We start from the raw sequence: 25,628 nt of genomic DNA on the forward strand, positions 1-25,628 counted from the left end.
AATTATCTATTTCTTTAAATGAGGATAAATATAGTTTTTATCAAAAGTTGACTCATTGACGACGACACAAACCATCACCTAAATAAATTAAAGTATTTTTATCCTTTTTGATAAAAATTAATTATTTATAAATATTTAATTTTTTTATGAGGATAGTCCAAGTTACAAATTAAATAATAAATATAATTTATATATAAATATAGACTATTGGCTAGGATTAGCTTTGCTTATAGTTTCTTTATGTGAGGATGGTTCTTTTTTAATGCTATATTCTACCATCAATAATCTTGGCATAAAGTTGTAACCAATATTCTTTCAGCAATGCAAATCCTCACTAAAGATCAAAAATATAAAGTTCACAGTAAAGATAGTCGTAGCTAAAATTTATTAATAATAATTAGTACTATCTTTATAACAAGAAAAATTCTTACCTAAGGTTGTGATATAGAATTTTTCGACATAAACAAGCCTTACTAAAATATATTATATTATATTTTAAGCTAAAATATTAGCAAGAATTAGCCTTATCTATTCTTGTAACATAAAAACTTTGATGAGGACCATCTACGCTAAAAGATATGTTATGAGCTGAACTTTTAATATAGACTATCCTAGTAGATTGTCCTTTGTATTTTATTCATATACACATACACAATAACATCATGACCTGCTTTCAATATGATATAAATCATAATTTACATCTTAATAGCAAACATGCTTTAATACTATATATAATAATATTTTCATATCAATAATACATATGTCTCAAATATCATCATTAATTTTCATCATAATAATAAAGTACCACAAAATAAAATACTTTGAACCTAAAAAATAATATCCAAGTGGAAACCAAATCTCCACCAAATATACAGAGTCCAAATATTAAGTATAGTGCATGCAAAATCATTCTAAAATATCAAAATCAAGCTTCAAAATAATATCAAAGTCTCTATGACATTGCATCCCATCATTCTTCATCTTCACCTCCAACTTCACTACAATAAACACTACAACAAAATCCTTGCCAAAAACCAAAATACCCTTGCCAAATATTATTAGTGAGGACAAAAATTCCTCGCTGGGTCCTAGCCTATGTGGCCGTTGTCTATTCCTTTAGACAAGGATAAATATAGTCCTTACCAAAAATTGATTAATTGGTGAGGACACAAACTATCACCAAAATGAGAAGTGTCTTTTTTCTTTTTGATAAAATTTAGTTATTTATAAATATTCTACTTTTTGGTGAGGATAGTCCAAGCTATAAATTAAATAAAATATAATTTGGATATAAATATAGACTATTAGCTAAGATTAGCCTCGCTTATAGTTTCTTAGGTGAGGATGGTCCTTGTTTAATGCTATATTCTAGCATGGATAATCTTAACATAAATTTGTAATCAACATTCTTTTAGCAATGCAAATCCTTACTGAAGGTCAAAAAATATAAGTTCATAATAAGAATTGTCTTAGCTAAAATTTATCAATAATAATTAGTACTATCTTTATAACAAAGAAAATTCTTGTCTAAGGTTACGATATAGAATTTTTTGGCATAGATAAATCTTACTAAAATATAATATATTATGTTTTAGGCTAAAGTATTAGCAAGGATTAACCTTGTCTAAGCTTGTAACATAAAAGCTTTGATGAAGACCATTTATGCTAAAAGACATGTTTTGAGCTGAACTTTTAGTATAAACTATCCTAGTAGATTGTTCTTTGTATTTTGTTTATATACATATACATAATAACATCAAGACCTACTATCAATATGATATAAGTCACAATTTACATTTTAATAGCAAACCTGCTTTAATGCTATATATAATATTATTTCTATATCAACAATACATTTGTCTCAAATATCATTATTAATTTTTATCATAATAACAAAGTACTAGCAAACAAAATATTTTAAACCTAAGAAATAATATCCAAGTGGAAACCAAATCTTCATCAAATATACATTGTCCAAATATTAAGTATAATGTTTGCAAAATCACTCTAAAATATCAAAAATAAGCTCTAACATAATATCAAAGTCTTTATAATATTGCATCCCATCATTCTTCATCTTCACCTTCAACTCCACTACAATAAATTTACTATAATAAAATGAACCTTTGGTATGGACTTTTATCCTTGCTAAAAACTAAAATATTCTTGTCAAATATTATTAGTGAGGACAAAAACTCCTCGCTATATCTTAATCTATGTGGTCGCTGTCTATTCCTTTAGATGACGACAAATATAGTCCTTGCCAAAAGTTGATTCATCAACGAGGACATAAACCATCACCAAAATGAGAAGCCACTTTGCCCTTTTTTTGATAAAAATTAATTATTTATAAATATTCAACTTTTTGATGATGATAGTTTAAGCTAAAAATTAAATAATAAATATAATTTATATATAAATGTAGACTATTGACTTTGATTAGCTTTGGTTAGAGTTTCTTTAGGTGAGGATGGTCCTTATTTAATGCTACATTCAAGCATGGATAATCTTCGCATAAAGTTGTAACCAACATTCTTTTAGCAATGAAAATTTGTACTAAAGGTCAACAAACATAAAGTTTATAATAAAGATTATCCTAGCTAAAATTTATCAATAATAATTAGTACTACTTGTATAACAAAAAAAAATCTTTTTCTAAGATTGTGATATAGAATTTTTTTGGTATAGGCAAGCCTTACTAAAATATGTTATATTATATTCTAGGCTAATGTATTAACAAGGATTAGCCTTGTCTAAGCTTGTAAATAAAAGCTTTGATGAGGACCATCTAAGCTAAAAGATATGTTATGAGCGGGATGTTTCGTATAGACTATCCTAGTCGATTATCCTTTATATTTTGTGTATACACATATACATAATAACATCAAGACTTGCATTCAATATAATATAAATCATAATTTACATCTTAATAGTAAACTTGCTTTAATGCCATATATAATATCATTTTCATATCAATAATACATATGTCTCAAATATTATGATTAATTTTTATTATAATAATAAAGTACTACTAAACAAAATACTTTAAACTTAAGAATAATATTCAGGTAGAAACTAAATCTCCATCAAATATACATAGTTCAAATATTAATTATAGTGCAAAATTACTCTAGAATATCAAAAACAAGCTCCAAAATAATATCAAAGTCTCTATGACATTGCATCCTATCATTCTTCATCTTCACCTCCAACTCTACGATCATTTTCATCCTACAAAAATTTGACAACAAACAAACATAATTTATGGTTAACAAACTACTATCTTATTTCTATTTAAAGAAATGAATTAAGCACTAACTAGTGATAGAAATCATTTTAAAGTAATACTTTTATTAGATAAAATCATTATAAAAGTCACCTACCTCTTATTGAGATTAAAAAAATGACATCCCTGTGGCATATTTTGAAACATCTACTGCATATGTGCTCTAATATTTGATCAAATTGTTGTTGCCTTTTTTGTTCAAGTTATTACTTCATTTGCTGTTAGAAAAATATTTCCATCTGAATTCTTTCAGTGTCCATTGAAGTATGCAGATTTTCTAAATTCTCCTTAAGTTCTTCTATCTTTTTGTTGATTTGCAAACTAAGAGCTTGAAGTACGCTTAGAATAACTCTTCCATCCTGACCGTTTGCCATAAAAATACCCTGATCTTTTATCTGAAACCTTATCTAGCATCTCATCTTGACTTATTTAAGTACCATCTATCTACGACTATCGGTCAACAAGATTCTTCAATTTTTTTTGTATTATATTACAATAGATTGTAAACAATAATATAAGTATATATTATATATTCAAATATTTTTTATAATAATGAGTGTATGAGCATCATAAGTTTCTATGCCCATTTCTCATAGTTCTATCAACTCTTTAATTAATGGTTGTAAATATACATCTATATCCATACTAGGAGAGCTCGAACCAGATATTAGTAGTAACAACATCAGACAAGGTTCCTTCATATACATCCAAGAAAGTAGATTGTAAGTAATCAAAATAACTGGCCAAATGCTATGTTGCGAGCTCATATTCCCAAATGATTGAAATCCATCACAACCAAGACCAAGCATAACATTTTAAGAAGCATGAAAAAATGATTTATGTTGCTCATCAAATGACTTCTAAGTAATAGTATCCATCGGATGTCTCATCACCCCATCATACACTCGCTTTTCTTTGCATCATCTTATATTGGAAACTATCTTGCTTGACATATACAATCTTTGTAACCTCTTCTTTAATAGAAATAGTGTAATACCTTATGAGAGATTTTTTTTTCTTTGCCTTCAATGTACTTTCATCTAGACAAGTCACAAACTGGATAATTGCTTGCATCACCATATTTATTTCAATAAATTACATAATTATTTTTACAAGCATCTATCTTCATATAATCAAGTCCAAGCTCAGCAATATACTTTCTTGCATTATAATATGAGTTGGGTAATATACTTTTCCATTAGGAATAAATACCTTTAATAATTCAAGTAAGTTATTAAATGAACTATTGATCCATTTGTGAAACCACTCCAGGTGAAGCAATTTAATGATAACTGATAGTGTTAAATATTCATAACTGGGATAAAGTTTCTCTTGGGCTTCTTCCAACAAATGGTAAAATTTAGTAACTTCCGTGTTAGGTTTCTTGGACATATATGCGCCACCAAAATCGTATGGATTATATTCATTATCAAAACCAGCATCTTCAATAGTTCTATGGCAAGCATCATTTACCAATCCAACCATGTCATCTGTATAAAGCTCCCTACCACCTGTATCATCACCATCATCATCTAATTTTGTAGAATCATCCATTTCCCCATGATAGTACCATATTGTATAATTTCTCATAATCTCATATTTTAACAAATGGAACCTGACCTCAGGTCCTCTCTTAAAATCCACATTTCTGTAGTTGGTACAAGGACATTGAATTGCGTCCTATATCAATGAATGCTCTAATGCAAAATTAAGAAAAGTCTCAACTCCTTGCATGTATTTAGGTTGACGTCTATCCCGAATTTTCATCCATTGTTTATTGATAGCCATTATTTGGTTGACCCGATATAACAAAGCAAATCATTTATGTTGTTATTATATATAATGTATGGATTTCCTACAAATAAAATAGAAATTAATATAATTTTAGGTTGCTCTTTGATTTGATTTGCAAAGAATCAAAATTAAATGTCTAAATAGGACACATCATAGGAAGTAGCTAAGATCACACTGAGGGAACATATCTTAATGCTATTGATACTCTTGAAGTATGTCTTATATGTAAGACTACTATAAATTAAAAGTACGATAAGAAATATTCATACAAGAAATAAGGTTATTAGCAATGGTATTAGTGACGGCAAGTAAGCCGTCGCTAATAAGCATATTCATCGATAACTTATTACGATAGAAATCGGACCCATCATAATAAATATAAAGACTTATTAGTGATGATTTTTTTTTATTATTAGCGACTACTACCCATCGCTAATAAGTTAAATTATTATTAGCGATGGCTTTAGCAACGTAATTTAACCATCACTAATAAACCACCCAAAAATCCACCTCCGGGTCCCTGACGGGCTCAAAGAAATGGCTGCCACCTCCCCTTTCTCCGGTCCCCCATCTCCCCTACTATGTCGCTGGAGCCCTCGACTGCCTCCCTCCAGCCCCCACACCGCCATCCCTCCTCGAATCTGGCATCCCCATGTCAGATCGATGGTTTTCTAGCCCCTTTCTTCCCTGGTGCTGCCGACCGTCTCTCGGAGCCGGCATCCCACCACCTTGGCCTTCCCTCTTCTTCCCGGCCCCTTGTTCTTTCCTCGCCACCGTGCTTGGCCGGATCGCCCTTCCCCTTGCCAAATCAACCGTGCTCCGCCTCCCCCTTCTTCCCCCGCCTCCCTCTTTCTTCTCTAGCTGCATCGTCGGAGTGTCGTGCCACCGGACCTGCATCCCCACCTCCCCCTTCTTCCCTAGCCATACCACTAGAGTGCTGCACCATAGGACCTGCACCCTAGTCAAACTGTGCACTGTCTGGTGAGTATTAGCGACGGTGACAGAGCCATTGCCACACCCCATTCTCTCTTTTTTTAAATTTTAAATATTTAAAATTAGATTTATCTAATTTATTTAAATTAATAATATTTAAATTTAAATATTATTAATTTAAATAATATTATTAATAATATTATTTAAATTATTATTATTCTCAGGAGATGAAATCACTTCGAAAAGCTCTCCGACAAGAGTAGCCCTATTACCTTTGATGGTAGGGGTTCGAGGCCAAGCCACCGCCAAACCTGCTCTGGCCCACTTATCTACTCCGACGGTGGCTGGAGCAACTTGATGATTGGATTTTAGGCCCTAGGTCTGATTCAAAGCTTGAAAAAAAATTTTGGACCAGACTCAAAGATGGGTGTGCGGCCCAGCCCAATCTATTTCTAGCCCTATTTGTAATGCTGCTCGATACTTTAAAACTTCTAGGATGGGATTTGCCTGGATGCCATACTAGTGTGCTTGTGCGGTCCGATCGTCTGGTACATCCCAAGTCCACATGCACGGGATGCACATCCCGACTATCCCCATTTGCAATGATGCTATGTACTTTAGAACCTACTAATTTAAAAATTTTAAAAATATTATATTGCATATAATCATAGATCCATCTTTTGATTAATGTATATATTCTATGGCACCTGTATATTTATATATTTTTGTATGGATAGAAGAACTATATATACATTAGTCAATTGATAATTCAGTATGGACAGTTTGAAAAATATAATTAATTTTATAGGTCGTTACAATAATCAAATAGTATGATAAGAGCTTGAGAAAAATTTTAGACAGTATTTTTCTTTAGTTCTCCTCATACATCTTACGTTATATGGGGAAGAACTAAAAGGAGATACTGTCAAAAATTTTTTCGACCTATATTGCATATCATTTGATTACTGTACTTGACATATAGAATTAATATAATTTTTGAACGGGATAGGACCTTCTATACCTATTAATTGATGGTAGGATGCAATTATTATATAAGCCATTTGAAAGGATAAATAATCATTTAACTATTGCTTTGTATTTGTATATGTAGAATCCCTAGGTATTGCACCTTGGCCCATAGTTGGATAGACCGTTGACTAGTCGACTGGGTGATTTCTGCTGAATACAAAGAGGACATAGAGTACTTCTGTGATTATGCTTTTAGGAATATGGTACTCTTACATCAAGGGCAGGCTCGTTACCCTTGTAAGAGATATGGCAATAGAGAAATACTTGATAGGGATACAATGGCTGTCCATTTATATAGGAGTAGATTTATACCCAACTACAAGCATTGATACCTGCATGGAGAGACATGAGAGACATTTGCAAGGGTTAGAATTGAGTAGGACAGAGACACAGATAGAATGGTAGATATGGTTATAGATGCTGCTGGTCTTAAATTTAATTGGGATGTGGAGGACGATCCAAAAACTGACGGCGACGATTTCTATCATATGCTGAAAGATACTGATGAACCATTGTGGCTAGGATGTGAAACACACTATATTATCGACTGTGTCAGAGTTGTTGAACTTGAAGGTCGAGTTTAATATAACAATCAACTATTATAATAGGATGGTAGCAGTTATAAAGAAATACTACTGAAGGATAAGAAACTTGTTGGAAGTTTCTATGCTTCAAAGAAAATGGTGAAAGGATTAGGCATGGGATATGAAAGAATGGATGTATGTCGTAATGATTGCGTGCTTTTCTATAAGGAGGACCAACTGAAGAGCTCGTGTAATATATGCGGTGAAAGCCTATTTAAGTCGAGGCAAGAGAGTAGGAATCAAAAAGATATACTATACAAGATTTTTTGATACTTATCATCCTATACTTATCTTATGCATGTATAGGCAATATGATGAGATACTGAGATAGGACAATCCGATGATAAGCGAAAAAAAAATTTTTACTCAACACTCATTAAACTTTGCAAATTGGTTTCACCAATTGGTAAGCAACCATTGTCTAATCAGTTGTTTTAATTTTTTCAAATTTATTCTTTTTGTAATATGTTGGCCATGCAAGGGGACGAATCCATACCTAAGAAGCAAGGACCATTAGGTTATAGACCATCAAAATATGTAATATATTATAATAGCTGTAACATAAATAGTTTTAAATTTTACATCCAGCAATATGGATATCATAAGAGTACAATGAACAGTGGGTGTATATAAAGGGCAGCTAGTAGGAAGAAGCGGAGAGTGACTACTATGGAATCCTTGAAGAAGTGATCAAGTTGACCTCCCTTAAAGGTAATAGTGTTATTCTTTTTAAGTGTCGATGGTTTAATACCGATAATTGTATGAAGATTGACCCACAGCATGAGTTTATTGAAATCAAATATAGATTAAAAGTATATGTCAATGATTCTTTTGTGCTAGCTCAACAAGCTATTCAAGTGTATTATACTCTTTTTTCATTAAGAGAGAGGAAGAAAAGATTGGTGGGCTATATATAAAATTAAATTTTGAGCCATTCATTACGAGTTCGAAGAAGAAGAAGAGCTCCATTTACTAGAATGCTTTTAGAAGGATGAAACATTAAGAATTTATCAGCCTTTAATAGATGCAAAGTTGGATGCTCTAGAAATTCTCCTACATGCTAGACAACATGAGAAGGTAGATCATACTGAGTTTGTTTTAAAAGATAATCCTATCCAAAAAGATGAAGAAGAGGAAGAAGTGGAAGAAGAGGAGGAAAAGAAAGAATGAAAAGAAGAATCTGATGAATACCAAACATCTCAAGAGGTCGATGAGTAGTCGACCCCAGGAAGGAAAGAGTCGACCCCAAGGTCAAAAGAGTCAACTATGGCATGCATTGTATCATTTCAACTATTTGCTTTTCATACTTACATTATATCATTTTAATTATTACATTATTTTTCATAATTATATAATTAATTTATGAATCTATTTATTTATTTTTCAAAAATTATATGATGATTACTTCCAGAGGATAGAGCTGTGGTAGCCAAGGACAGAGCTCCAAAGGACAGAGCTCTAGATGAGATAGCTCTCATGCAGACAGCTTATATATGATTCTGTCACATCCACACTATGGGGTAAACTTTAATATTTTAGAAATTCTCTATTAGATTATTTTATCCTTCATTATCTAATATAATATTCTTTATGATCTTTTGCTACTTTTAGGTTCGAACGATGTGGGGTCACCGTTGATCCCATAGTCATATAAAGCAGTGGCTAGCTCTCAGCCTCAGCATCGTGGTAGAAGACCTGCCCGACTCGCGACACATCTAACTCGACCAGATGATAGAGAGCTCGTGCATATTCAGAGTCGCTTGTAAGTAGATCTTCGAGGAATATGTTTAAAAAATTTTATCCATTTTAAAATCAATATTTATTATTCAAAATTAATTTTATAGGATATTTAGGGAGCTTGGGGTGTCTCATGTAGTTACTAAGATTATCCGACGATTAATGCTAGGGCTGGTGAATGAGTTCTCCAGTTGGACGTCGGGGGCTTGTGATGCTGCATGGGAGATGTTCGTGGTAAATCAAAAATATTTAATTTTTAAATTTATGGTACATTGGAATGCTTGTATTCTATTTATTAATACATGTTATCCTTTATTTGCAGTCATACTATCGATTTGAGACTCCTGAAGATGAGGAGGTTGGTCATCGGACCTTTAAGGAGGTTGCCATACATAGGCTCTGAGATGGGCTATATCACCTCAGGCAGGCCGCTATTGAGTTCTCTAGTTTCAAGTCACCATCAGACTAAAAATCTTTCATGGATTATTGGATGAGACGGATGTATAGAAGATTCTCTGTGACCAATGGAGTAGTGAGGAGTACTCTGATAGATAATAGAGGGTCTGACAGAATCAAACTGTGCAGCAGGATCCGATCAAGCACACCGATAGCTCCATTGACACATATGTTATAGAAGATAGATTGGTAAAAATTTTAAACTTATATTAATCTTATATTTAGTTGATCATATGTTAGTTTTTATTAACTTGATTTCTTTATTTTTTGTAGACACGACAGTTGGATCATGTACCACGATAACTGTAGTTGTGGGAGACTACACATCAGTCTAGGAAGATCGATGATTATTTAGATTCTAGATCCAAATAGATCGTGATAAAATAAAATATTATTTATTAAATTTTTATATATACTAATATGTATAATAGCACTAATGAATTTTTAAATTGTGTAGGCGGGTTATACGAAATACGTCGTAGCACAGTACGGTGAAGACCCATCCTCGCAGCCCTCCTTAACCTCGAGCGATGGCTCAGAGCCACCAGAGGGGTTAGTAGGAGTCAGATCATAGGGTTCAGACATAGCTTCAATCCTCCAATAGCTCATTGGTCTTCGATGTCCTCCCCTCCAGCCTCAACAATCCAGACATGGGGTGATGCACATATCGAGGAGGTCGTCTAGAGACTTATTTATCAATGACCTCAGAGCTTTCGAGATACCATCTGCAATACAGTGGTTGAGATTCTTCGAGATTCACATTTGCACGATTAGCTGAGCTCGTTGTCACAGCCATCATAACAGATAAGTCAAACAATATTAATAATTTTTTTTACTTATTTTAAATTTTTATATTTAGAAACTTCACATAGTTAGGTTTGAGTTGGAGGAAAAAAATCTAAGGGTCAAAAGTCAATCTTCCTATCCAATAGATGGGATGGAGGTGTAGGAATAATCCGTTTAAAAATCGAAGGAGTATATCAAAATATACCTCTCCATTCCAATTTAGGCTTGAGGTGGGAGGAAGGGGTATCAGAAGGTCAAAATTTAATCTAACTATTCGATAGATGGGTCTGAGGTATCTATAGCTTCAGATCATCGAATGAAATATATAAGAATAATCCGTTTAAGAATTGGAGGAGTGTATCAAGATATATCCATCCGTACTGGTTTAGGCTAAAATAGAAAGGAGGGAGTATCCAGAGGATCAAAATTCAACTTAACCATCCAATGAAGTGTTGGCTGGGGATGTCTATAGCTCTGTATCATCAAATGAAATGTATAGGAACAATCCGTTTGAGAATCGAAGTAGTATATTAAAATATATCCCTCCGTAAAGGTTTAAGCTTGAGGCATATCAATTATAATAATTTTACAGTTTCAATTAATTTAGTTTTAAAATTATTAATAATATTTTATTTTTTTATTAAAGAATACTGAAATATCCGGCTCTCATCCATCTACTGCTACAGAGGATGTACAGGAGGAGGACGATCTCTGTTGATTTTTTTAGTTTTGATGTAATATATTTAAAATTTGAGCAGTATTATTTATACAATTTAATTTTGATATAATATATAATATTAGTTTTTTTATTTATGATGGTGATAGTTAATTTTTAGTTAGTATAATATCCATAAATATATGTTGCTTGTTAATTTAATTATAATAGATTTTAATAAATATAATTATTTATTAATTAAATTATAATAAATTATAATAAATATAATTACTAAAAATATTTTTTTAAAAAAATATAATTATTAGCAACAGCTTTAGTGATGGAAGTTCCATCGTTAAAGATCCATCGCTAAAGACATTAGTGATGGCTTATTAGCGACGGAATGTCATTGCTATAGTTATTTTTAAAATTTCTTAATTTCAAATTTAGAAAATATTATAAGTGACAGAATGCTGTTGCTAATACCATTATTAGTGATGGCTCCTCTGCCATCGCTATGGTATTAGCAACGGCTCCTCTGTCGTCGCTAATATGCTACTTTAGTATTGAGCTTTTTTTCGATAATTTTTTAGTGACAGTAATTTAGTTATTAGTGATGGCGGACGGCCGTTGTTAATAATGAATTTTCTTGCAGTAATTTTAGAAGATCATATATTTTTTAACATGCATACATACATGTGCCATCCATCCATAACATGATATTTCTTCTATTATGGCTTGATTCTTTTAATTATTAATCGATCACTAGAATTACTCATCAATGGCCAAATGAAATCTATAAGACATTAAGACTCAATACAATAAGTTGGAAATTCTTTCTCTTTTGATTCAAAAGTATTGCTACACAAATACAAATTTAGAAATACTTGGGCATATCTCTTGTTCTTCTTCAAAATAGAGAACTCTCCTATTTAGGATTGGATATATGGATTTAGATTCTTGGTCTGGAAAGGATGCCAGAGCTTAAACAGAGAAAGTATGTGAGGATCCGTATAGATGCATATTTACTCCCAAATCGGTTATTCGATGGAAAGATCTTGAATACTTATATAGGGCCAAAAAATTCAAATAATATCTTCTGACTGACCTTTTTAGATGAGATCCTAAATTGTTATAATAGTAGTGGTAAATTTAAATGAAAATTATAATTGTCGATCATACTTCTTAACATATGCATCCCATGTACTCAATACGATGCAATATAAGCTAAATGGTTTTTAAATCTCTAGGTCAACTTTGATGGCAGCATTAGGGATGGCAAAAGTGATGCAGACTACATCATCTGAGGTTCGGATATCAGACTACTGGCTGCTCAGTGCTCCCCCCTTTTTGAACCATCAATCCCCCCATGCAGAGCTACGTGCCACTTAGGCGGGCATTATCTACATGCATCGAAGCTATGGACGGAGAGAATCTTTATTGAGAATGACTCTGCCATTATTATTGGCTAGATCCTAATGAGATGAAGCATCTCGATGTTCATTCGTTACTTCGTGACATCTAAAGGTCTCTCATTCCACTGCGATGGTTGTTCGACATGTATTTCGATAGATGAACAGTATTGTGAAGCAGATTGCTTCCTTCATGACCAACCACATTGGAGACTGAACTTGACATCGAGGTGACAACTGCCTAAGGATCCTACGTGATATTTTGTACTTTGATCTCTTGGGTTGCACTCACATTAAATTGATGTGATCGCCTATTTGTACCAAAAAAAAAAATACACCATCCTGTTTGTACCCAAAAAAAAAAGATACACCATTTTTTTTGGATACAATATTTTAGAGAGAGAGAGAGAGAGAGAGAGAGAGAGGAGATAAATCATCGTATACATAGATATAAAGAATGCTTGTTAATTTATCTAATAATAAAATTAAAAGAAATTATAATTGCAAGTATTTCATTGATTGATGGGATGGTAGATTTGCATTAGATGCTAGTTCATTTTTTTTCTTTTGGAAAAAAAGATTAGGAAGTTATTTAGTCACAGAGAATGAAAGGAGAGAGATACTTCTCTCCTCTTTGAGCAACGATTGACAAAATAGAATAATATTTCTTCAACTTGAGCCACTCAAATCATTGCAAGCGGCATCCACAGTTAAAATATTTAAAATTCAACATGAAAAATTATATAATTAATATAAAAATTAGAGAGACACTACAATTCATGTGGTCACCTTATGCCTCTGCTTTGCTTGAAGGTACAGAACAGAATTATCTTTGTAATTTTTCAAGTACTAGTGTTTTACATTACACCTCCAATCTGAGTACATGGATTCTGATCCAAACTGTCTGGGGCTGGAAAATTTTTAGAATCATGAGACACACCATATGTTAGCATGATAAGTAGAAGATAAACATCAGAACTGCAGTGCACATTGCAGATAACCACTCACCCTCTTCTCCAAGCAAATAGTTGAGCAAATTGCATTTGAGAAAAGAACCTACCTCAGATGCATGGTTAGAAAAATTGTTACACAATCTTAAAATTTCTCTCTTTTTCTTTTTTGTGGGAGAGAGATTTAAATTTTTCTCGAAGTCTATAATATAGCCACCAAGAAACTATAGCAGCAGGTCTTTTGGCACATCACGTAACGATGACACCTAGTAAGTCTTATGATGTGATCCAGTGTGAAGCAGCAAGTTCGCTATCCTCAAAATATTACTCAAAGCAACAACAAAATCAGCCATTGGATGTCAAGCATCTGAACATGTCTGCAGGGGTTCATGTTGTATCTTTCGTGCAAAAAAATGATTTCTCTTGGTGACATCAACCATTGGATCATGCATTATCCGTTTCAGAATCTATGCAAATATATGAAAAAAAAAGATTGAAATACTTTGAAATCTATACGAGGTGCCATCTGATAATTGATGTTACTAAAAAAGATCAATCATTCTTCCACATGAAAGATACAATCCGAGCCCTTTTGCAAGCTATGCCTTGATAAGTACCATCACACCATCTTGGATTAGGTCTATATGTCATGTAGGACAATAATTGGAACAACATGATGCAGAAAGATCACATGGCATGTACCTTAAACTTCGCTTTGATTTCAAGGCATCTTAAAGGTCTCTTGAAGTAAAAGCCCATAGGGTACTAGTCAAATGGCCTAATTTCAGTGTGAGATTGCTAATTGTTCTCCACTCTACATTATGCATCCAATCCAACTCTCGAAAACAACTACTCCTTCTTTACTCTCATGGTGATACCCTGCATAATAATGTGAATATCTAACGTTGCATTATAAAGATGGAAGGCCAATCTAAAGAATTAAATGACCAAGTCAAGCCCCAAACTTTGACAAGAAATCAGATGTAGTGCTATCAAGACCTAGTTTACTAAATTATAATGTGACTCAATTTTTGATAAAATTTGTCATTGACAGGGATAACGTACGTTGGAATTTTCTGTTTACAAAAATATTATATGCAGAGAAGGACAAAGACCAGAACCTGTTATTCGCAATTAGAAGTCCAGCCAATTGACATGCAAGGGTTACGACATAGAAATCTCTTGCTAAGAAGAACAAGTTCCAAAGTCCCTGCTAGCAAGTCGGCAGTCGACACGGCACCCTGCCGACAAGGAACCTTTTGCTTTTTGGAAAAAAAGTGGAGATAGGTTGATCTTCGGTCCACATCATCTCTGCATCAACATTGAGTGCCATTAATCTAATCATGAGATTTAGATTATTCTAAAGTTGCAGTAAAACTATGTGGTTTTGATTATAGTTAGGCTAATTATGTGCTGTGAGTTGGTGTATGTGCCTTTTCCTCGTAGTAATTATGTCGGTTGATGATCATAAAATTAGAGAGCACCATCATGATGCTGGGAGATTATATTATATTACTATATTGGTGGTCCAAAAAGGGGAATCCATTATTTTAAATAGGTGAAGTCATGTTTGCTCCAATTTCTTCTATATCAGTATTACCACAAGAAGATGGAAATTAATAGAGACATATTACACACCACTGTTACTAACTTGTTTAGTAGGAAAAAAAGGTAATAGTTATTATCACCACTATTATTACCATGGCATGGTTAATATGTAATTAAGGATGCATTTGGTCTGCAATCGGTATCTAAATTAGAATGGATTAGAATAGGAATTGTAATGGTCACGTCCCCAACATATTTGTTTTGCGATTAGAATCAGAAACTCTGGATGAGAAGAAATTAGATTTTGGAGGATTGGTATATTCTCAGAATGAAAATGGGATTTTTCCCTAATCAAACAGTTGAAATTGGCATCACTGTTCTAGAGTTGAACTTCCTCCAACCAAATATATTCTAAATGTCCAATAAGTGTGATATCAAATTAGAAGGAGAGGGAAGTATTCTCTCCATGATTGGCACTAGAGTTAAGCTAAGAAAGTAAACTAAAGAGAATATTTAATACAATAATAATATAATACTATAATAATAGATATAAATCTAGCATCAGCAAAAACATAAATCTAGTTACCAGTAAAAGGATATAACACTAAGTATATTATTTATTCTATTGCTAAGAAATGCAATGCATTTGATTTTCATGGATTTATGCACGTTATGAAGATTGTTTGGTAGGAGCAGCAGGCAATAGCTAACGGTCAGGCTAGTTGTCCACCCTTGTCTATTTTTGTAAACTAATACGACACAGTCCTCTAGACTCTCCTATCCTGAGCCGAAGGTTGTGAGTCTCTTGATGGGAGTCCTCAAAGCCAAATTTCCCGAGATTCCTCCAAACTTTTTCCAGTCACGCTTCAAGGAAAAGTGCCGTGTCAAAAACACAATCATAGAAAGAGACGTACCAAGACAAGACACTGACAGAAAGATTGCAAGTAAATAGTAGTGTTGCTTGCTGTTTTGGTATGCGAGATTGCTCACGCTCTAAATAAAGAAAATGAGAGGATTAGAATTACAGCTCGGACCATTGATTAATCCTGAAATATCATCCATTATTAACTATATATTTTATCATTTTTTTTTTTTTAAGTAAGAAGTCAGCGGTCTTAGTTTTAAGTGGTTTTCTAAGGTTTCAAAAAAAAAAAAAAAGCTTGTTTGGATATGTCTACATTTTCTTAGAATTTATTTGATTGAAGATAATTTAATCGTATGTCAAATTACTCATATTTGATATAAAAAAAAATATGAGAGAGATAGTAAAATAAATAAAAAATTTAATACATATTTTTTTGAAAAAAAAGATACAATAAATACTACCAAAAGATGGTATGTTTTTTTCCATACCAAATTATTAAGTGAGGGTAATCTAAAATTATCATTATTTATAGAAATATCCATACTTTTTTCATTGAAATCCACAAATATCTCCTTTATATTGAACTAAAATTTATTTGCAATAAAAATATATTTTCTAATTATGTATAATTAATTTAAAATATTTATTAACTCATATAAATATATTTCAATACTTAAAATGGTCCATATTAATAGCCCTCATGTAAGTACGACACAAATAGCCAACAAATAGATTACAAAAAAGACATTACTTAAATTATTTATTCAAAAATATTATTAAAAATTTGATAATATTTTTATATAAGATTATCTCCAATCAAATATTATAAATTAATAATCATTTTTATACTATTTTTTGGAGTAATTTTTTCACTAACCAAAAAGTGGTAAAATTTCTTAGAATAAATGATTCTTATGAATAGATTATGCCGTAGTACTCTGACATATTCCAACCAAAGGACTCCTTGAAAAAAAAAAAAAAAAAAGAGTAATGCCTAACAAAGCCAAAAAGTATAAGGCATCAATAAGAAGAAAATTCACTGGTAACCTTTGTAATATGAAAAAATAACGGACTGCATATTTAATTCTAATGCAGATTATTTGAGATACATCCAATTTTTGATTAGGTGGTATAGAAATTTTCTTCTACAAACAGCTGAAATTTCAAGAGTTTATAACACTGTTAAGTCATAATGTTTTACTACACCAAAAGCTATATATAAATTGGAGAGTCATTGGCAATGACACTCTTTACTTTAAAATTTGTGGAAGCCTACTCAAAAGCAGAAGCCGCATGTATACGGTAAACTCACAATATTGCATCGTTTATTGACTAATATAGACCTACTATATATCTAATTAATAAATCTTGTAATTGGTTACGTATGCTGAGTTTCAGGGGCGGCTCAACATATTTGGAGGCCTAATGTGGAGCATGCAGGCGGGATCGGGACCGAGACGGCGGATGGCCGGAAGTGAAGGCGTGGAGGTGGAGGCTGGACCGCGACTGGACTTGGAGGTGGGACCGGGACACCGGAGACGGGATCGGGACACCGGGATGCGGTCACTGATGGAGCGTGGAGGGCCTGGAGGCGGGACCAGGACGCCGGAGGTGAAAGCGAAGGCTGGACCGCGATGCCGGATGCGAGCGAGCGGGGGGCCTCCTGGGGGCGGGCTTAGGGCTTCGGTGGCCTTACCCTTTAGCCGCCCCTGCTGAGTTTGGATTGCAAAACAAAATGCAATGCGAGTCTGTTACTATGTATGTTAGTTGTGAACCGGACAAACCTAATGCAGCTCACATAGCCAGATCCAAGCTAACTAATTCAAATTTAACCAAAAATATAGCTCAAAATTTGAAAGTTAGCACAAGTTGTACACACTCAATCTCAAATCAGCCTGGATGTAACTCAAACCAGCTAAAAGATTGACCAACTTATGGTCAAAAACTTGAAAATCCAAATGAGATCAAGCTATTCTTGCATCATGATATATCGCAGCCTTCTGCAATCTAGCATGGTTAGATCATCTTGCGCACATTAAAAGTTGTTTCAATTTTGCACTATGTTGTCATAGCAAAATGTAAAAATTCACAGAAAGAAGTATTTGCAGTTAAGAATGGATCCATTTTGCTCTTTGCATATCTCAGAAATATAAGTCCAATTCTGTATTTTATGGCTCATCAATTTTTTTTGAAAATATGAATCTTTGTTAAATGATCTTCACTCTTTCTCTTTTCATTAACTTTTATGGAAACTAAAGACATTATCTTTAACATGAAGCAAATTTTATTAAAACTGCCTGAAGTAATAAGAACCTAATGCAATAATTCATCTTACTCCTTGGGTACTGTATATGTTGCATGGAGGATTCGGAATGTATCTTTTGCATGAAAAAATGATTTATGTTCTTTTATGATATTATCATGTCCCATATAGATCGTAAAGTACTTCAAAACCTCATATTCATCAAGCTGCATGGACTTTGGAGCGATAATTATATGCTTTATCGATATATTTGTACGAAGGAAGGTGAATTCTATGATGCTGATGCCAAGGATACAACCCCTACTCTGTGTGAACCATGTATATTGCATGCCGGTAAAGATGTGCAATAGCAAATAGATAAGTTTGATATGATCCTAAATTATTTCTTTTTTTTTTTTTTTTCTGTTTTGATATGGAAGAGTAACTTTTTCAGGCCTAATATTTTCATGCTAAGTCTGAGCTGGACATCACCGCCGTGACATTCAAGTTAGGTTTCTAAAGATTCTGTTGGGCCCCACGCAGCCCATGCCACTCTCCACCGTCCATTATTTTTTTAAAATGATAATTTGAAAAAGAGGATTAGGATCTAGTAATAATCAAAAATTACGAGTTACGAGGCCACGTTTACGTACGCGTACCTCAAACCATGCATGCAGTAGCCCTCCCTCGTGGATCACCGACCTTGTACGGTGCACCCATTCTGATTCCAGGGACCCCCGAATCCAATCAATCACCACCTGATCTCAGTGACCAGCCTGAACCTGACCCAACACTGGACCGGACCCACCCTTAAAATAACCTGTACCACAACCGTACCCAACGACCAGCATGTCTCACTACCTAACGACCATTCCATAATATTTTAAATGGGAATTTTTTAATTATATTTCAATTATTTATTTTTAAAAAAAAATAAACGAAGAAAAAACTCTGGTAGAAAAAGACGAGGCCTGACCAAAGCGTCCACTCACAAAAACCCCATAAAAAACTCGAAAGTTAAACCAAAGAGATAGAATCAGTACTTATATCCACTTAGAAAGAAAGAGAGAAGAAAGAAGAAGAGATCGAGACCTTGCCTTCCTCTCTCGTTCTCGCACCTAATCCCCACCTCTCTTCGCCGGAATTCCGACGGAATATTCTCAGCTTCTGGCCTCCTATCGATCTCTCAGGATCCAATTGCCGCTGGCGACGATGGAGGAGCAGAGCCGGGATCCGGTCGCCACTTGGACGTTCTCCGGCGATCGAGGCTTTATCTACTGCACCGAGAGGGACGACAGCATCCTCGGCGACGTTGCACCAGAGGTCGGCAGTGGATTCCTGACGTTTGATCTTGGAGACGCCTCGGGATTGGACATGGTCGCGCCACCACCCGAGAAGCGATCTCCTCCTCCTCCGCCGGTGCCGCCGCCAAAGTCCGGTGCCGGATCCGGCGGCACGGCGTTGTCCAGCTCGACCGGCGATCCGCCGGAGACGACGTGAGTGCTTTCCTGAAATATTAACCCTACTTTCTGATCGAGACTACGAATTTTGAAATCGTTATGGAGACACGGAGAGGAGAGCGAGAAAAAGTCCAGTCCAGTAGGTACAAAGAAACTGAAAAAAAAAAAAAAATTGTTTTTATTACTATTTTTCATAATTCATGAGTGACATAGGATATTTTGCAAATATTCTCTATAACGCAATGATTACCCACTAAGCTCTTAAATTGTGCTCTTAATATTACCTCCTTTTTATTTTTTTCTGATAAAAGATATAGTCTATTTTGGCAAATTTTTCCTATTTCTTGGAACCGGTTATTATTTCACTGTGTATAGGCTTATCCCTCACGAAGTATATATATGAGATTTCTTAAATTTCTTTGATCTTGTGCTTTGTTTTGGTTTTGTTTCTTTTTTTCTTTTAATATTTGTCTTTTTTTTCGCGTTAATTACTATATTTGTCGCATATGTATATAACATAACTAATTTATTTACAACTTTAAAATTTGAATGCATGGATTCAACTGTTGGTATCTATTAGTATTTCATTATATGTAGTCGCTTATATTTTTGTAGTTTTATACTTATAACAGTCTATCAACTATTATGTTTTTCTTGGGTATCGTTTCTTTATTGCACCAACTCTCTTCTGGGGGTGACTGAACAAAATCATTCTCATCCTGTTATGAAAAGGGGCTCTCAAGCTATAGCCAAGCTTGATATGATATTTGCGTAATTGGCTTGTTTGTGTAATGAATAGAGTTGGAGTGAGCTTTTTATCAATCTGAGCTATTCATTTCTACAAGTTTAAGAAGTTAAAGTCATATACCAGCAGAATTTATGAGATTCCATGATTGATCTTTCAGCTCAATTAGAATGATATAATTTTATCCAATTTACAAAAAACATTCGAGCTTAGTTGGTTTCCTAGTCAAACCAAGAATAAGTCCAATATCAAGCGAAGCCTAAGCTGTTCATGAATAGCTTGGTATGTTTACAGTCCTAGATATGGCTATAGATGATATACTGTATGTAGTTGTTGTGTGTGTGTTTTTTTTTTTTTTTTTTTTTTAAATTCAAGATCATCACTTATTTTTCTGTGTGACTTCTCATTAAACTTATGGCATTGCTTATTATTTAATTAATTTATTACCTAACATGGTTATTTATTTTGTTATTTCTCAATAAGTTAATTCATTGTTTTCTTATCTGTTTATTTTTGTTCACTAGTTTTAATCTCTAACAATTGCATAAAAAATCTTTATTATTATTATTATTATTTTTTGCTTGATTTAAATAGATCATGCACTATCTTCATTAGGTAGACTTTATTTCGATTGATTATTGAGTAGTCATGAATAGTTCAACTGATATGATTGTTCTAATCTTTTGCGAATGAAGAATTTAGATAATTATTTCTTGTTTAGATCCCTAATTACATATTCTTTATGCCTCATATTGTTATCATCGTATCATGGGAATGTTAATAATTCCGTACAATAGTAGATTCTAGAATAAATTTTATTATTTGCATATTTTTTTCTTTGTTGCATGATTGGTGCGCAGGCAATTACAATTCTTCTTTTGTTAAATCATTTTCTCACTAAGATATTATATCATATTCTCCTCTTACTCGAGCATTGTATTGCTAATGTAACATTTTGATGACTATGTTTTTGGGATACTGGCTGACATTGATTTAAAACATTTCAAATAGTTTAGTGAAATATTTTTGCCTTGCTACTTCAAAATGACATTGATGATAATCTGTCATATGTTATTATCAAAATGATAACTATTATCTCATAGTGATGATATTGCCTTAGCAAATTTGTCAATTTATAGATCATGACTTTTCACTTATAGATTAAATTTTATTTGTTCACATTATTCATTTTCCTAGTAATCCATATTCCCAAAACATTTCATATATCTTCATATAGGAATAAAGTTATCAGAAAAAGGCAGAAGCGAGCTCACCAACCAAGGTTTGCATTCATGACTAAGAGCGAAATAGATCTTCTTGAAGATGGCTATCAGTGGCGAAAGTATGGGCAGAAAGCTGTGAAGAATAGCCCATTTCCAAGGTTGTTATGTAGTTATTTATTTAGATATTCTTTGCAATATTTGATAGAATGTGCATGTGTTAAATTCATGTTATACTTATTTTATTTCTATTTTAAATGTTATATTTCTTTCCTTTGAAGTATTGTCCAACTATAGTTGTATGTAATCTGTGTGCTTGATATTTATTAGGCAAGTCCAATTGTAATAATTTAAGATCCCAATCAAAAAATCTAGTTGGAAGATATTATTTGAAATCTTTGATCTGGTATAAATATCCAAGATCTACTCAATGTATAGCTGATATGGGACTAAATATATGCTCAAATGAAGTCCTCATGTACTCTCCTTATTTAAGTCCTAAAATCCTCTCTAGACTAAAGATCTAAATCTATTCAAATCTAAGTATAAGTATCATAAATCCAATTACAAACCATGATCAGCCCATGGTTAATCTAAATGGTCCCTTGCTACAATTTCCCCTAATCAGCTTTGTCCGTAGATCATATCCACTCTAATACTATTTGTAATAATTCAGAATTTTACCTAATAAAATTAGCTGAAAGATATTATTTGAACTTTTTGATGTCGTATAAATATCCAAGATCTATCCAGTATATGACTGATGTGGAATTAAACACATGCTTACATAAGTCCTCATACCACTGTATCATTTTGTTTGGCGAATAATTACTAGCATACTCAACTTAGTTTGAATTTATTGCATTGAAGTATGACATATACATCTGCATGTGTAGACACACCATGTTATTCAATATACATTTGCACCTTTTACGTTTGAATACATTTAGAATTTTGTATCCTAAATCATTAACTTTGATTTTTTTTGTTTGTATTATTAACCTTTTAGATTATGCTCTTCTGGGAACTATCATTTATGTGTTTGATATTACATTTCTCTTTAAATATTAATTTTAACATTTTTTATCCATTGCAATTTGTATTTAACCAGCTATCTAAAATGTTCCTTTTTGCAGACCAAGCTCAAAATTTTTCTTCTCATCTGGTGTATGATGGAACATTTTAGAGAGAGAGAGAGAGAGATTTATACCAATTGTGTGCGTGTGCATGTGTGTGTGTGTGTGTGTGTGTGTGTGTGTGAGAGAGAGAGAGAGAGAGAGAGAGAGAGAGAGATTTCTACTGGAGCCCAACTCAACCATCCTCAATATTTTGCAGGAGCTATTACCGGTGCACAAACAGCAAATGCACGGTGAAAAAGCTAATCCAGCGGTCGTCAGAGGATCCAACGGTTGTCATCACCACTTATGAAGGCCAGCACTGCCACCACAGCGTAGCCTTCCCTCGTGGTGGTATGCGTGCTCGCCATGCTGCCGCCCTCATGGACCAGTTAGTGCCAAGCTTGCGTTTTCCAGCGATGCCACTCCATGGGAACCAACCAATGGTTCCAGGGCAATTGGTCCAGTTCCCTCACAAAGAACATTACAACGAGGGTCTATTGGATGATATCATGCTCTCTACGGTGAGGAAAACGCAAGGAGAATGATTTATTATTAGAAGACTTGGTATCACATTGATAATTTTCGTTTTAATGTTGCCTAATAGAAATGGCATCCTAATTATCTGTGTGATATTCTATTTACCTTGTGAATATACTGCTTATAAGCTGTATCATGTGGAAAGATTCTAACAACACATTTTTCCTCAGTAGAACCCCTTTAGGGTCATCACTGGATATCTTGCTTGGAGGGCTTGCAGTGGCTATGTCCTTTTTGTCTAAAAGCATATATATATATATTTTATGATTCCAATGGGAGTTGCAGCACACTGCCACAAAATAGATGTGTAATAACAGTCCAAACCATGTTCAAAAGCTAAGAAAATAGTCAGCAAATTTTTTATCGGATTTTTTTATTATTTTTTAAAACTTAATAATAAATATACCTTCAAACCCAAGTTATTTTCCAAACTATGGCAGTTTGGCTGAGAGGGTAGCCACGTGAAGAAACCGCATGTTGAACATATGGTTTCCATTGAAACCGCACGTTGAATATGCGATTTCAAAGTCCACATAGCTTGTGCCTTGAAAAAAAATAAATTTCAAAATTGAACCGCATCTTGAACATGCAGTTGAACCCGCATCCTCGAGACATAGTTTCAAATTGAATCCCCATCCATGTGGCCTGCCCATAAAAAATAAAAAAAAAATTAAATTTTAAATTAAAACCGTATATTGAATATGCGGTTTCAATTAAGCCCCTCCACATATTTCCGTTCGCTAAAAAAAATTTCAAACTAAAACCGCATCTTGAACATGCAATTTCAATGTTGAACCCGCAGTTTCAACATACGGTTTCAATTATTTTTTGATTGAAACCGCATATTGAATATGTGGTTTCAATTTTTTTTTTTATTGTATTTCCAACTCCACTTCTTCCTTCACTCGTACCCTCCATGATCAGCCTCCTCCCCATCCAACAAGCTCATTCATTCCCCTTCTCCTCCTCATCCTACGATAAGTCTCCTTCTCCTCTTACGACCGACATCCGCTCCTCTCCGATCGGCTTCCACCTCCTATGATCGGACTCTTTTCCATTTCTTCCCTCTTGCCGTGCTCCCTTCCCAGCCCAATCCCCACCAACGAATCGACCCAATGGGTTCAAAAAGAGGTGGTTTGTCGAAAGTAAAGGAAGCTCGTATAGAAAAAGTAAAACAATCGGCATATAAGTATGAGAAAGATTTATTTTTGAATAATGAATCTAGAGAAAAGTTTAGATCTAATTATTCTTGTAGAAAAGTTGTGGGAGGGAGGATAGTGGATCTAGATCAATTTGATAATTTTCAAGTTAAATATTTATTTGAAAGAATGGGTTGGTTATCAATGATTATTCTTAACAAGCCTAGCTATCCTACTCTAATGAGGTATTTTTATAGTAATTTTAGTTTTGACAGATCAAGTTATTCTATTTCGTCTTATGTCAAAAAAAAAATTATTGAGTTTGATTGTACTATGCTTGGTTAAATATTGAACATTCCATTAGATGGTGATGAGTATTTTAGTATCACTTGTTGGAGTCATCGAGTTTTAAAATATCTTCCCTCTACCAGAAATATTTATGAGGATAATAGTTTAGTTGGTACTACTAAACTTAGTGCACATGCAATGTTTTTGTTGAATCATCTCATTCATCGTATTTTTACATTTAATTTCCTACCTAGAGGTAGTCATAGAGATAATGTATCATTCCTAGATGTTTATCTCCTACAAATGATACTTTCGGGTGATAAGGTTAATTTGCCATATATGATGATGCATTATATGAATGAGTGCTTTCAGAGTGCAAAATCTTATTTTTCCTATGGAGCTGTCGTAACTGCTTTCTTCGAGGCATTTGATGTCCCTATCAGTAATGATGATGAAATTATGAAGCTTAAACCTACTGATATCTACAACCACTCAATTTTGAGATGAATGGGATATATTTTTTCTGATGGGGTATGGAGGCATGTAAGTATTATGGATGAAGAAGAAAGTGCAAAAAAAGGTGAGGCTGTTGACAGAGACCAGCCTACGCATCCTGCCCAAACTACATAGCCTATCATTGCCACTCCGCTTGGCTAGTCTACACAATTTGATCACCAGTCATCCGATCAACGAGCATTGCCTGCTTGAATAGATGCACTCGAGATATCTCTGACTAGACGTATAGATGAGGGATTTGCACAGTTTCAGCATTTCACGAAGTATTTTTATCGCCAATTTCCTCTGTCACCATAGGACCCTCTAGCAAATGCTTAGGCCCCTGGCT

General features: G+C 33.6%; 1 protein-coding gene across 1 annotated transcript; it reads left to right on the forward strand.

Annotated features, from left to right (window-relative positions):
• The first annotated feature begins 19,285 nt into the window (after positions 1-19,285).
• LOC105032259 (uncharacterized) lies at positions 19,286-23,589 on the forward strand. The gene is made up of 3 exons (XM_010906656.2): positions 19,286-19,773; positions 21,720-21,863; positions 23,038-23,589. Exons 1-3 carry the CDS (start codon positions 19,490-19,492, stop codon positions 23,363-23,365), a joined length of 756 nt encoding a protein of 251 aa, XP_010904958.1. The 5' UTR covers positions 19,286-19,489; the 3' UTR covers positions 23,366-23,589.
• The last annotated feature ends 2,039 nt before the right edge of the window (positions 23,590-25,628 follow it).

The sequence above is a fragment of the Elaeis guineensis genome, chromosome 15, assembly GCF_000442705.2.
Source record: "Elaeis guineensis isolate ETL-2024a chromosome 15, EG11, whole genome shotgun sequence".
NCBI classification, from domain to species: Eukaryota; Viridiplantae; Streptophyta; class Magnoliopsida; order Arecales; family Arecaceae; genus Elaeis; species Elaeis guineensis.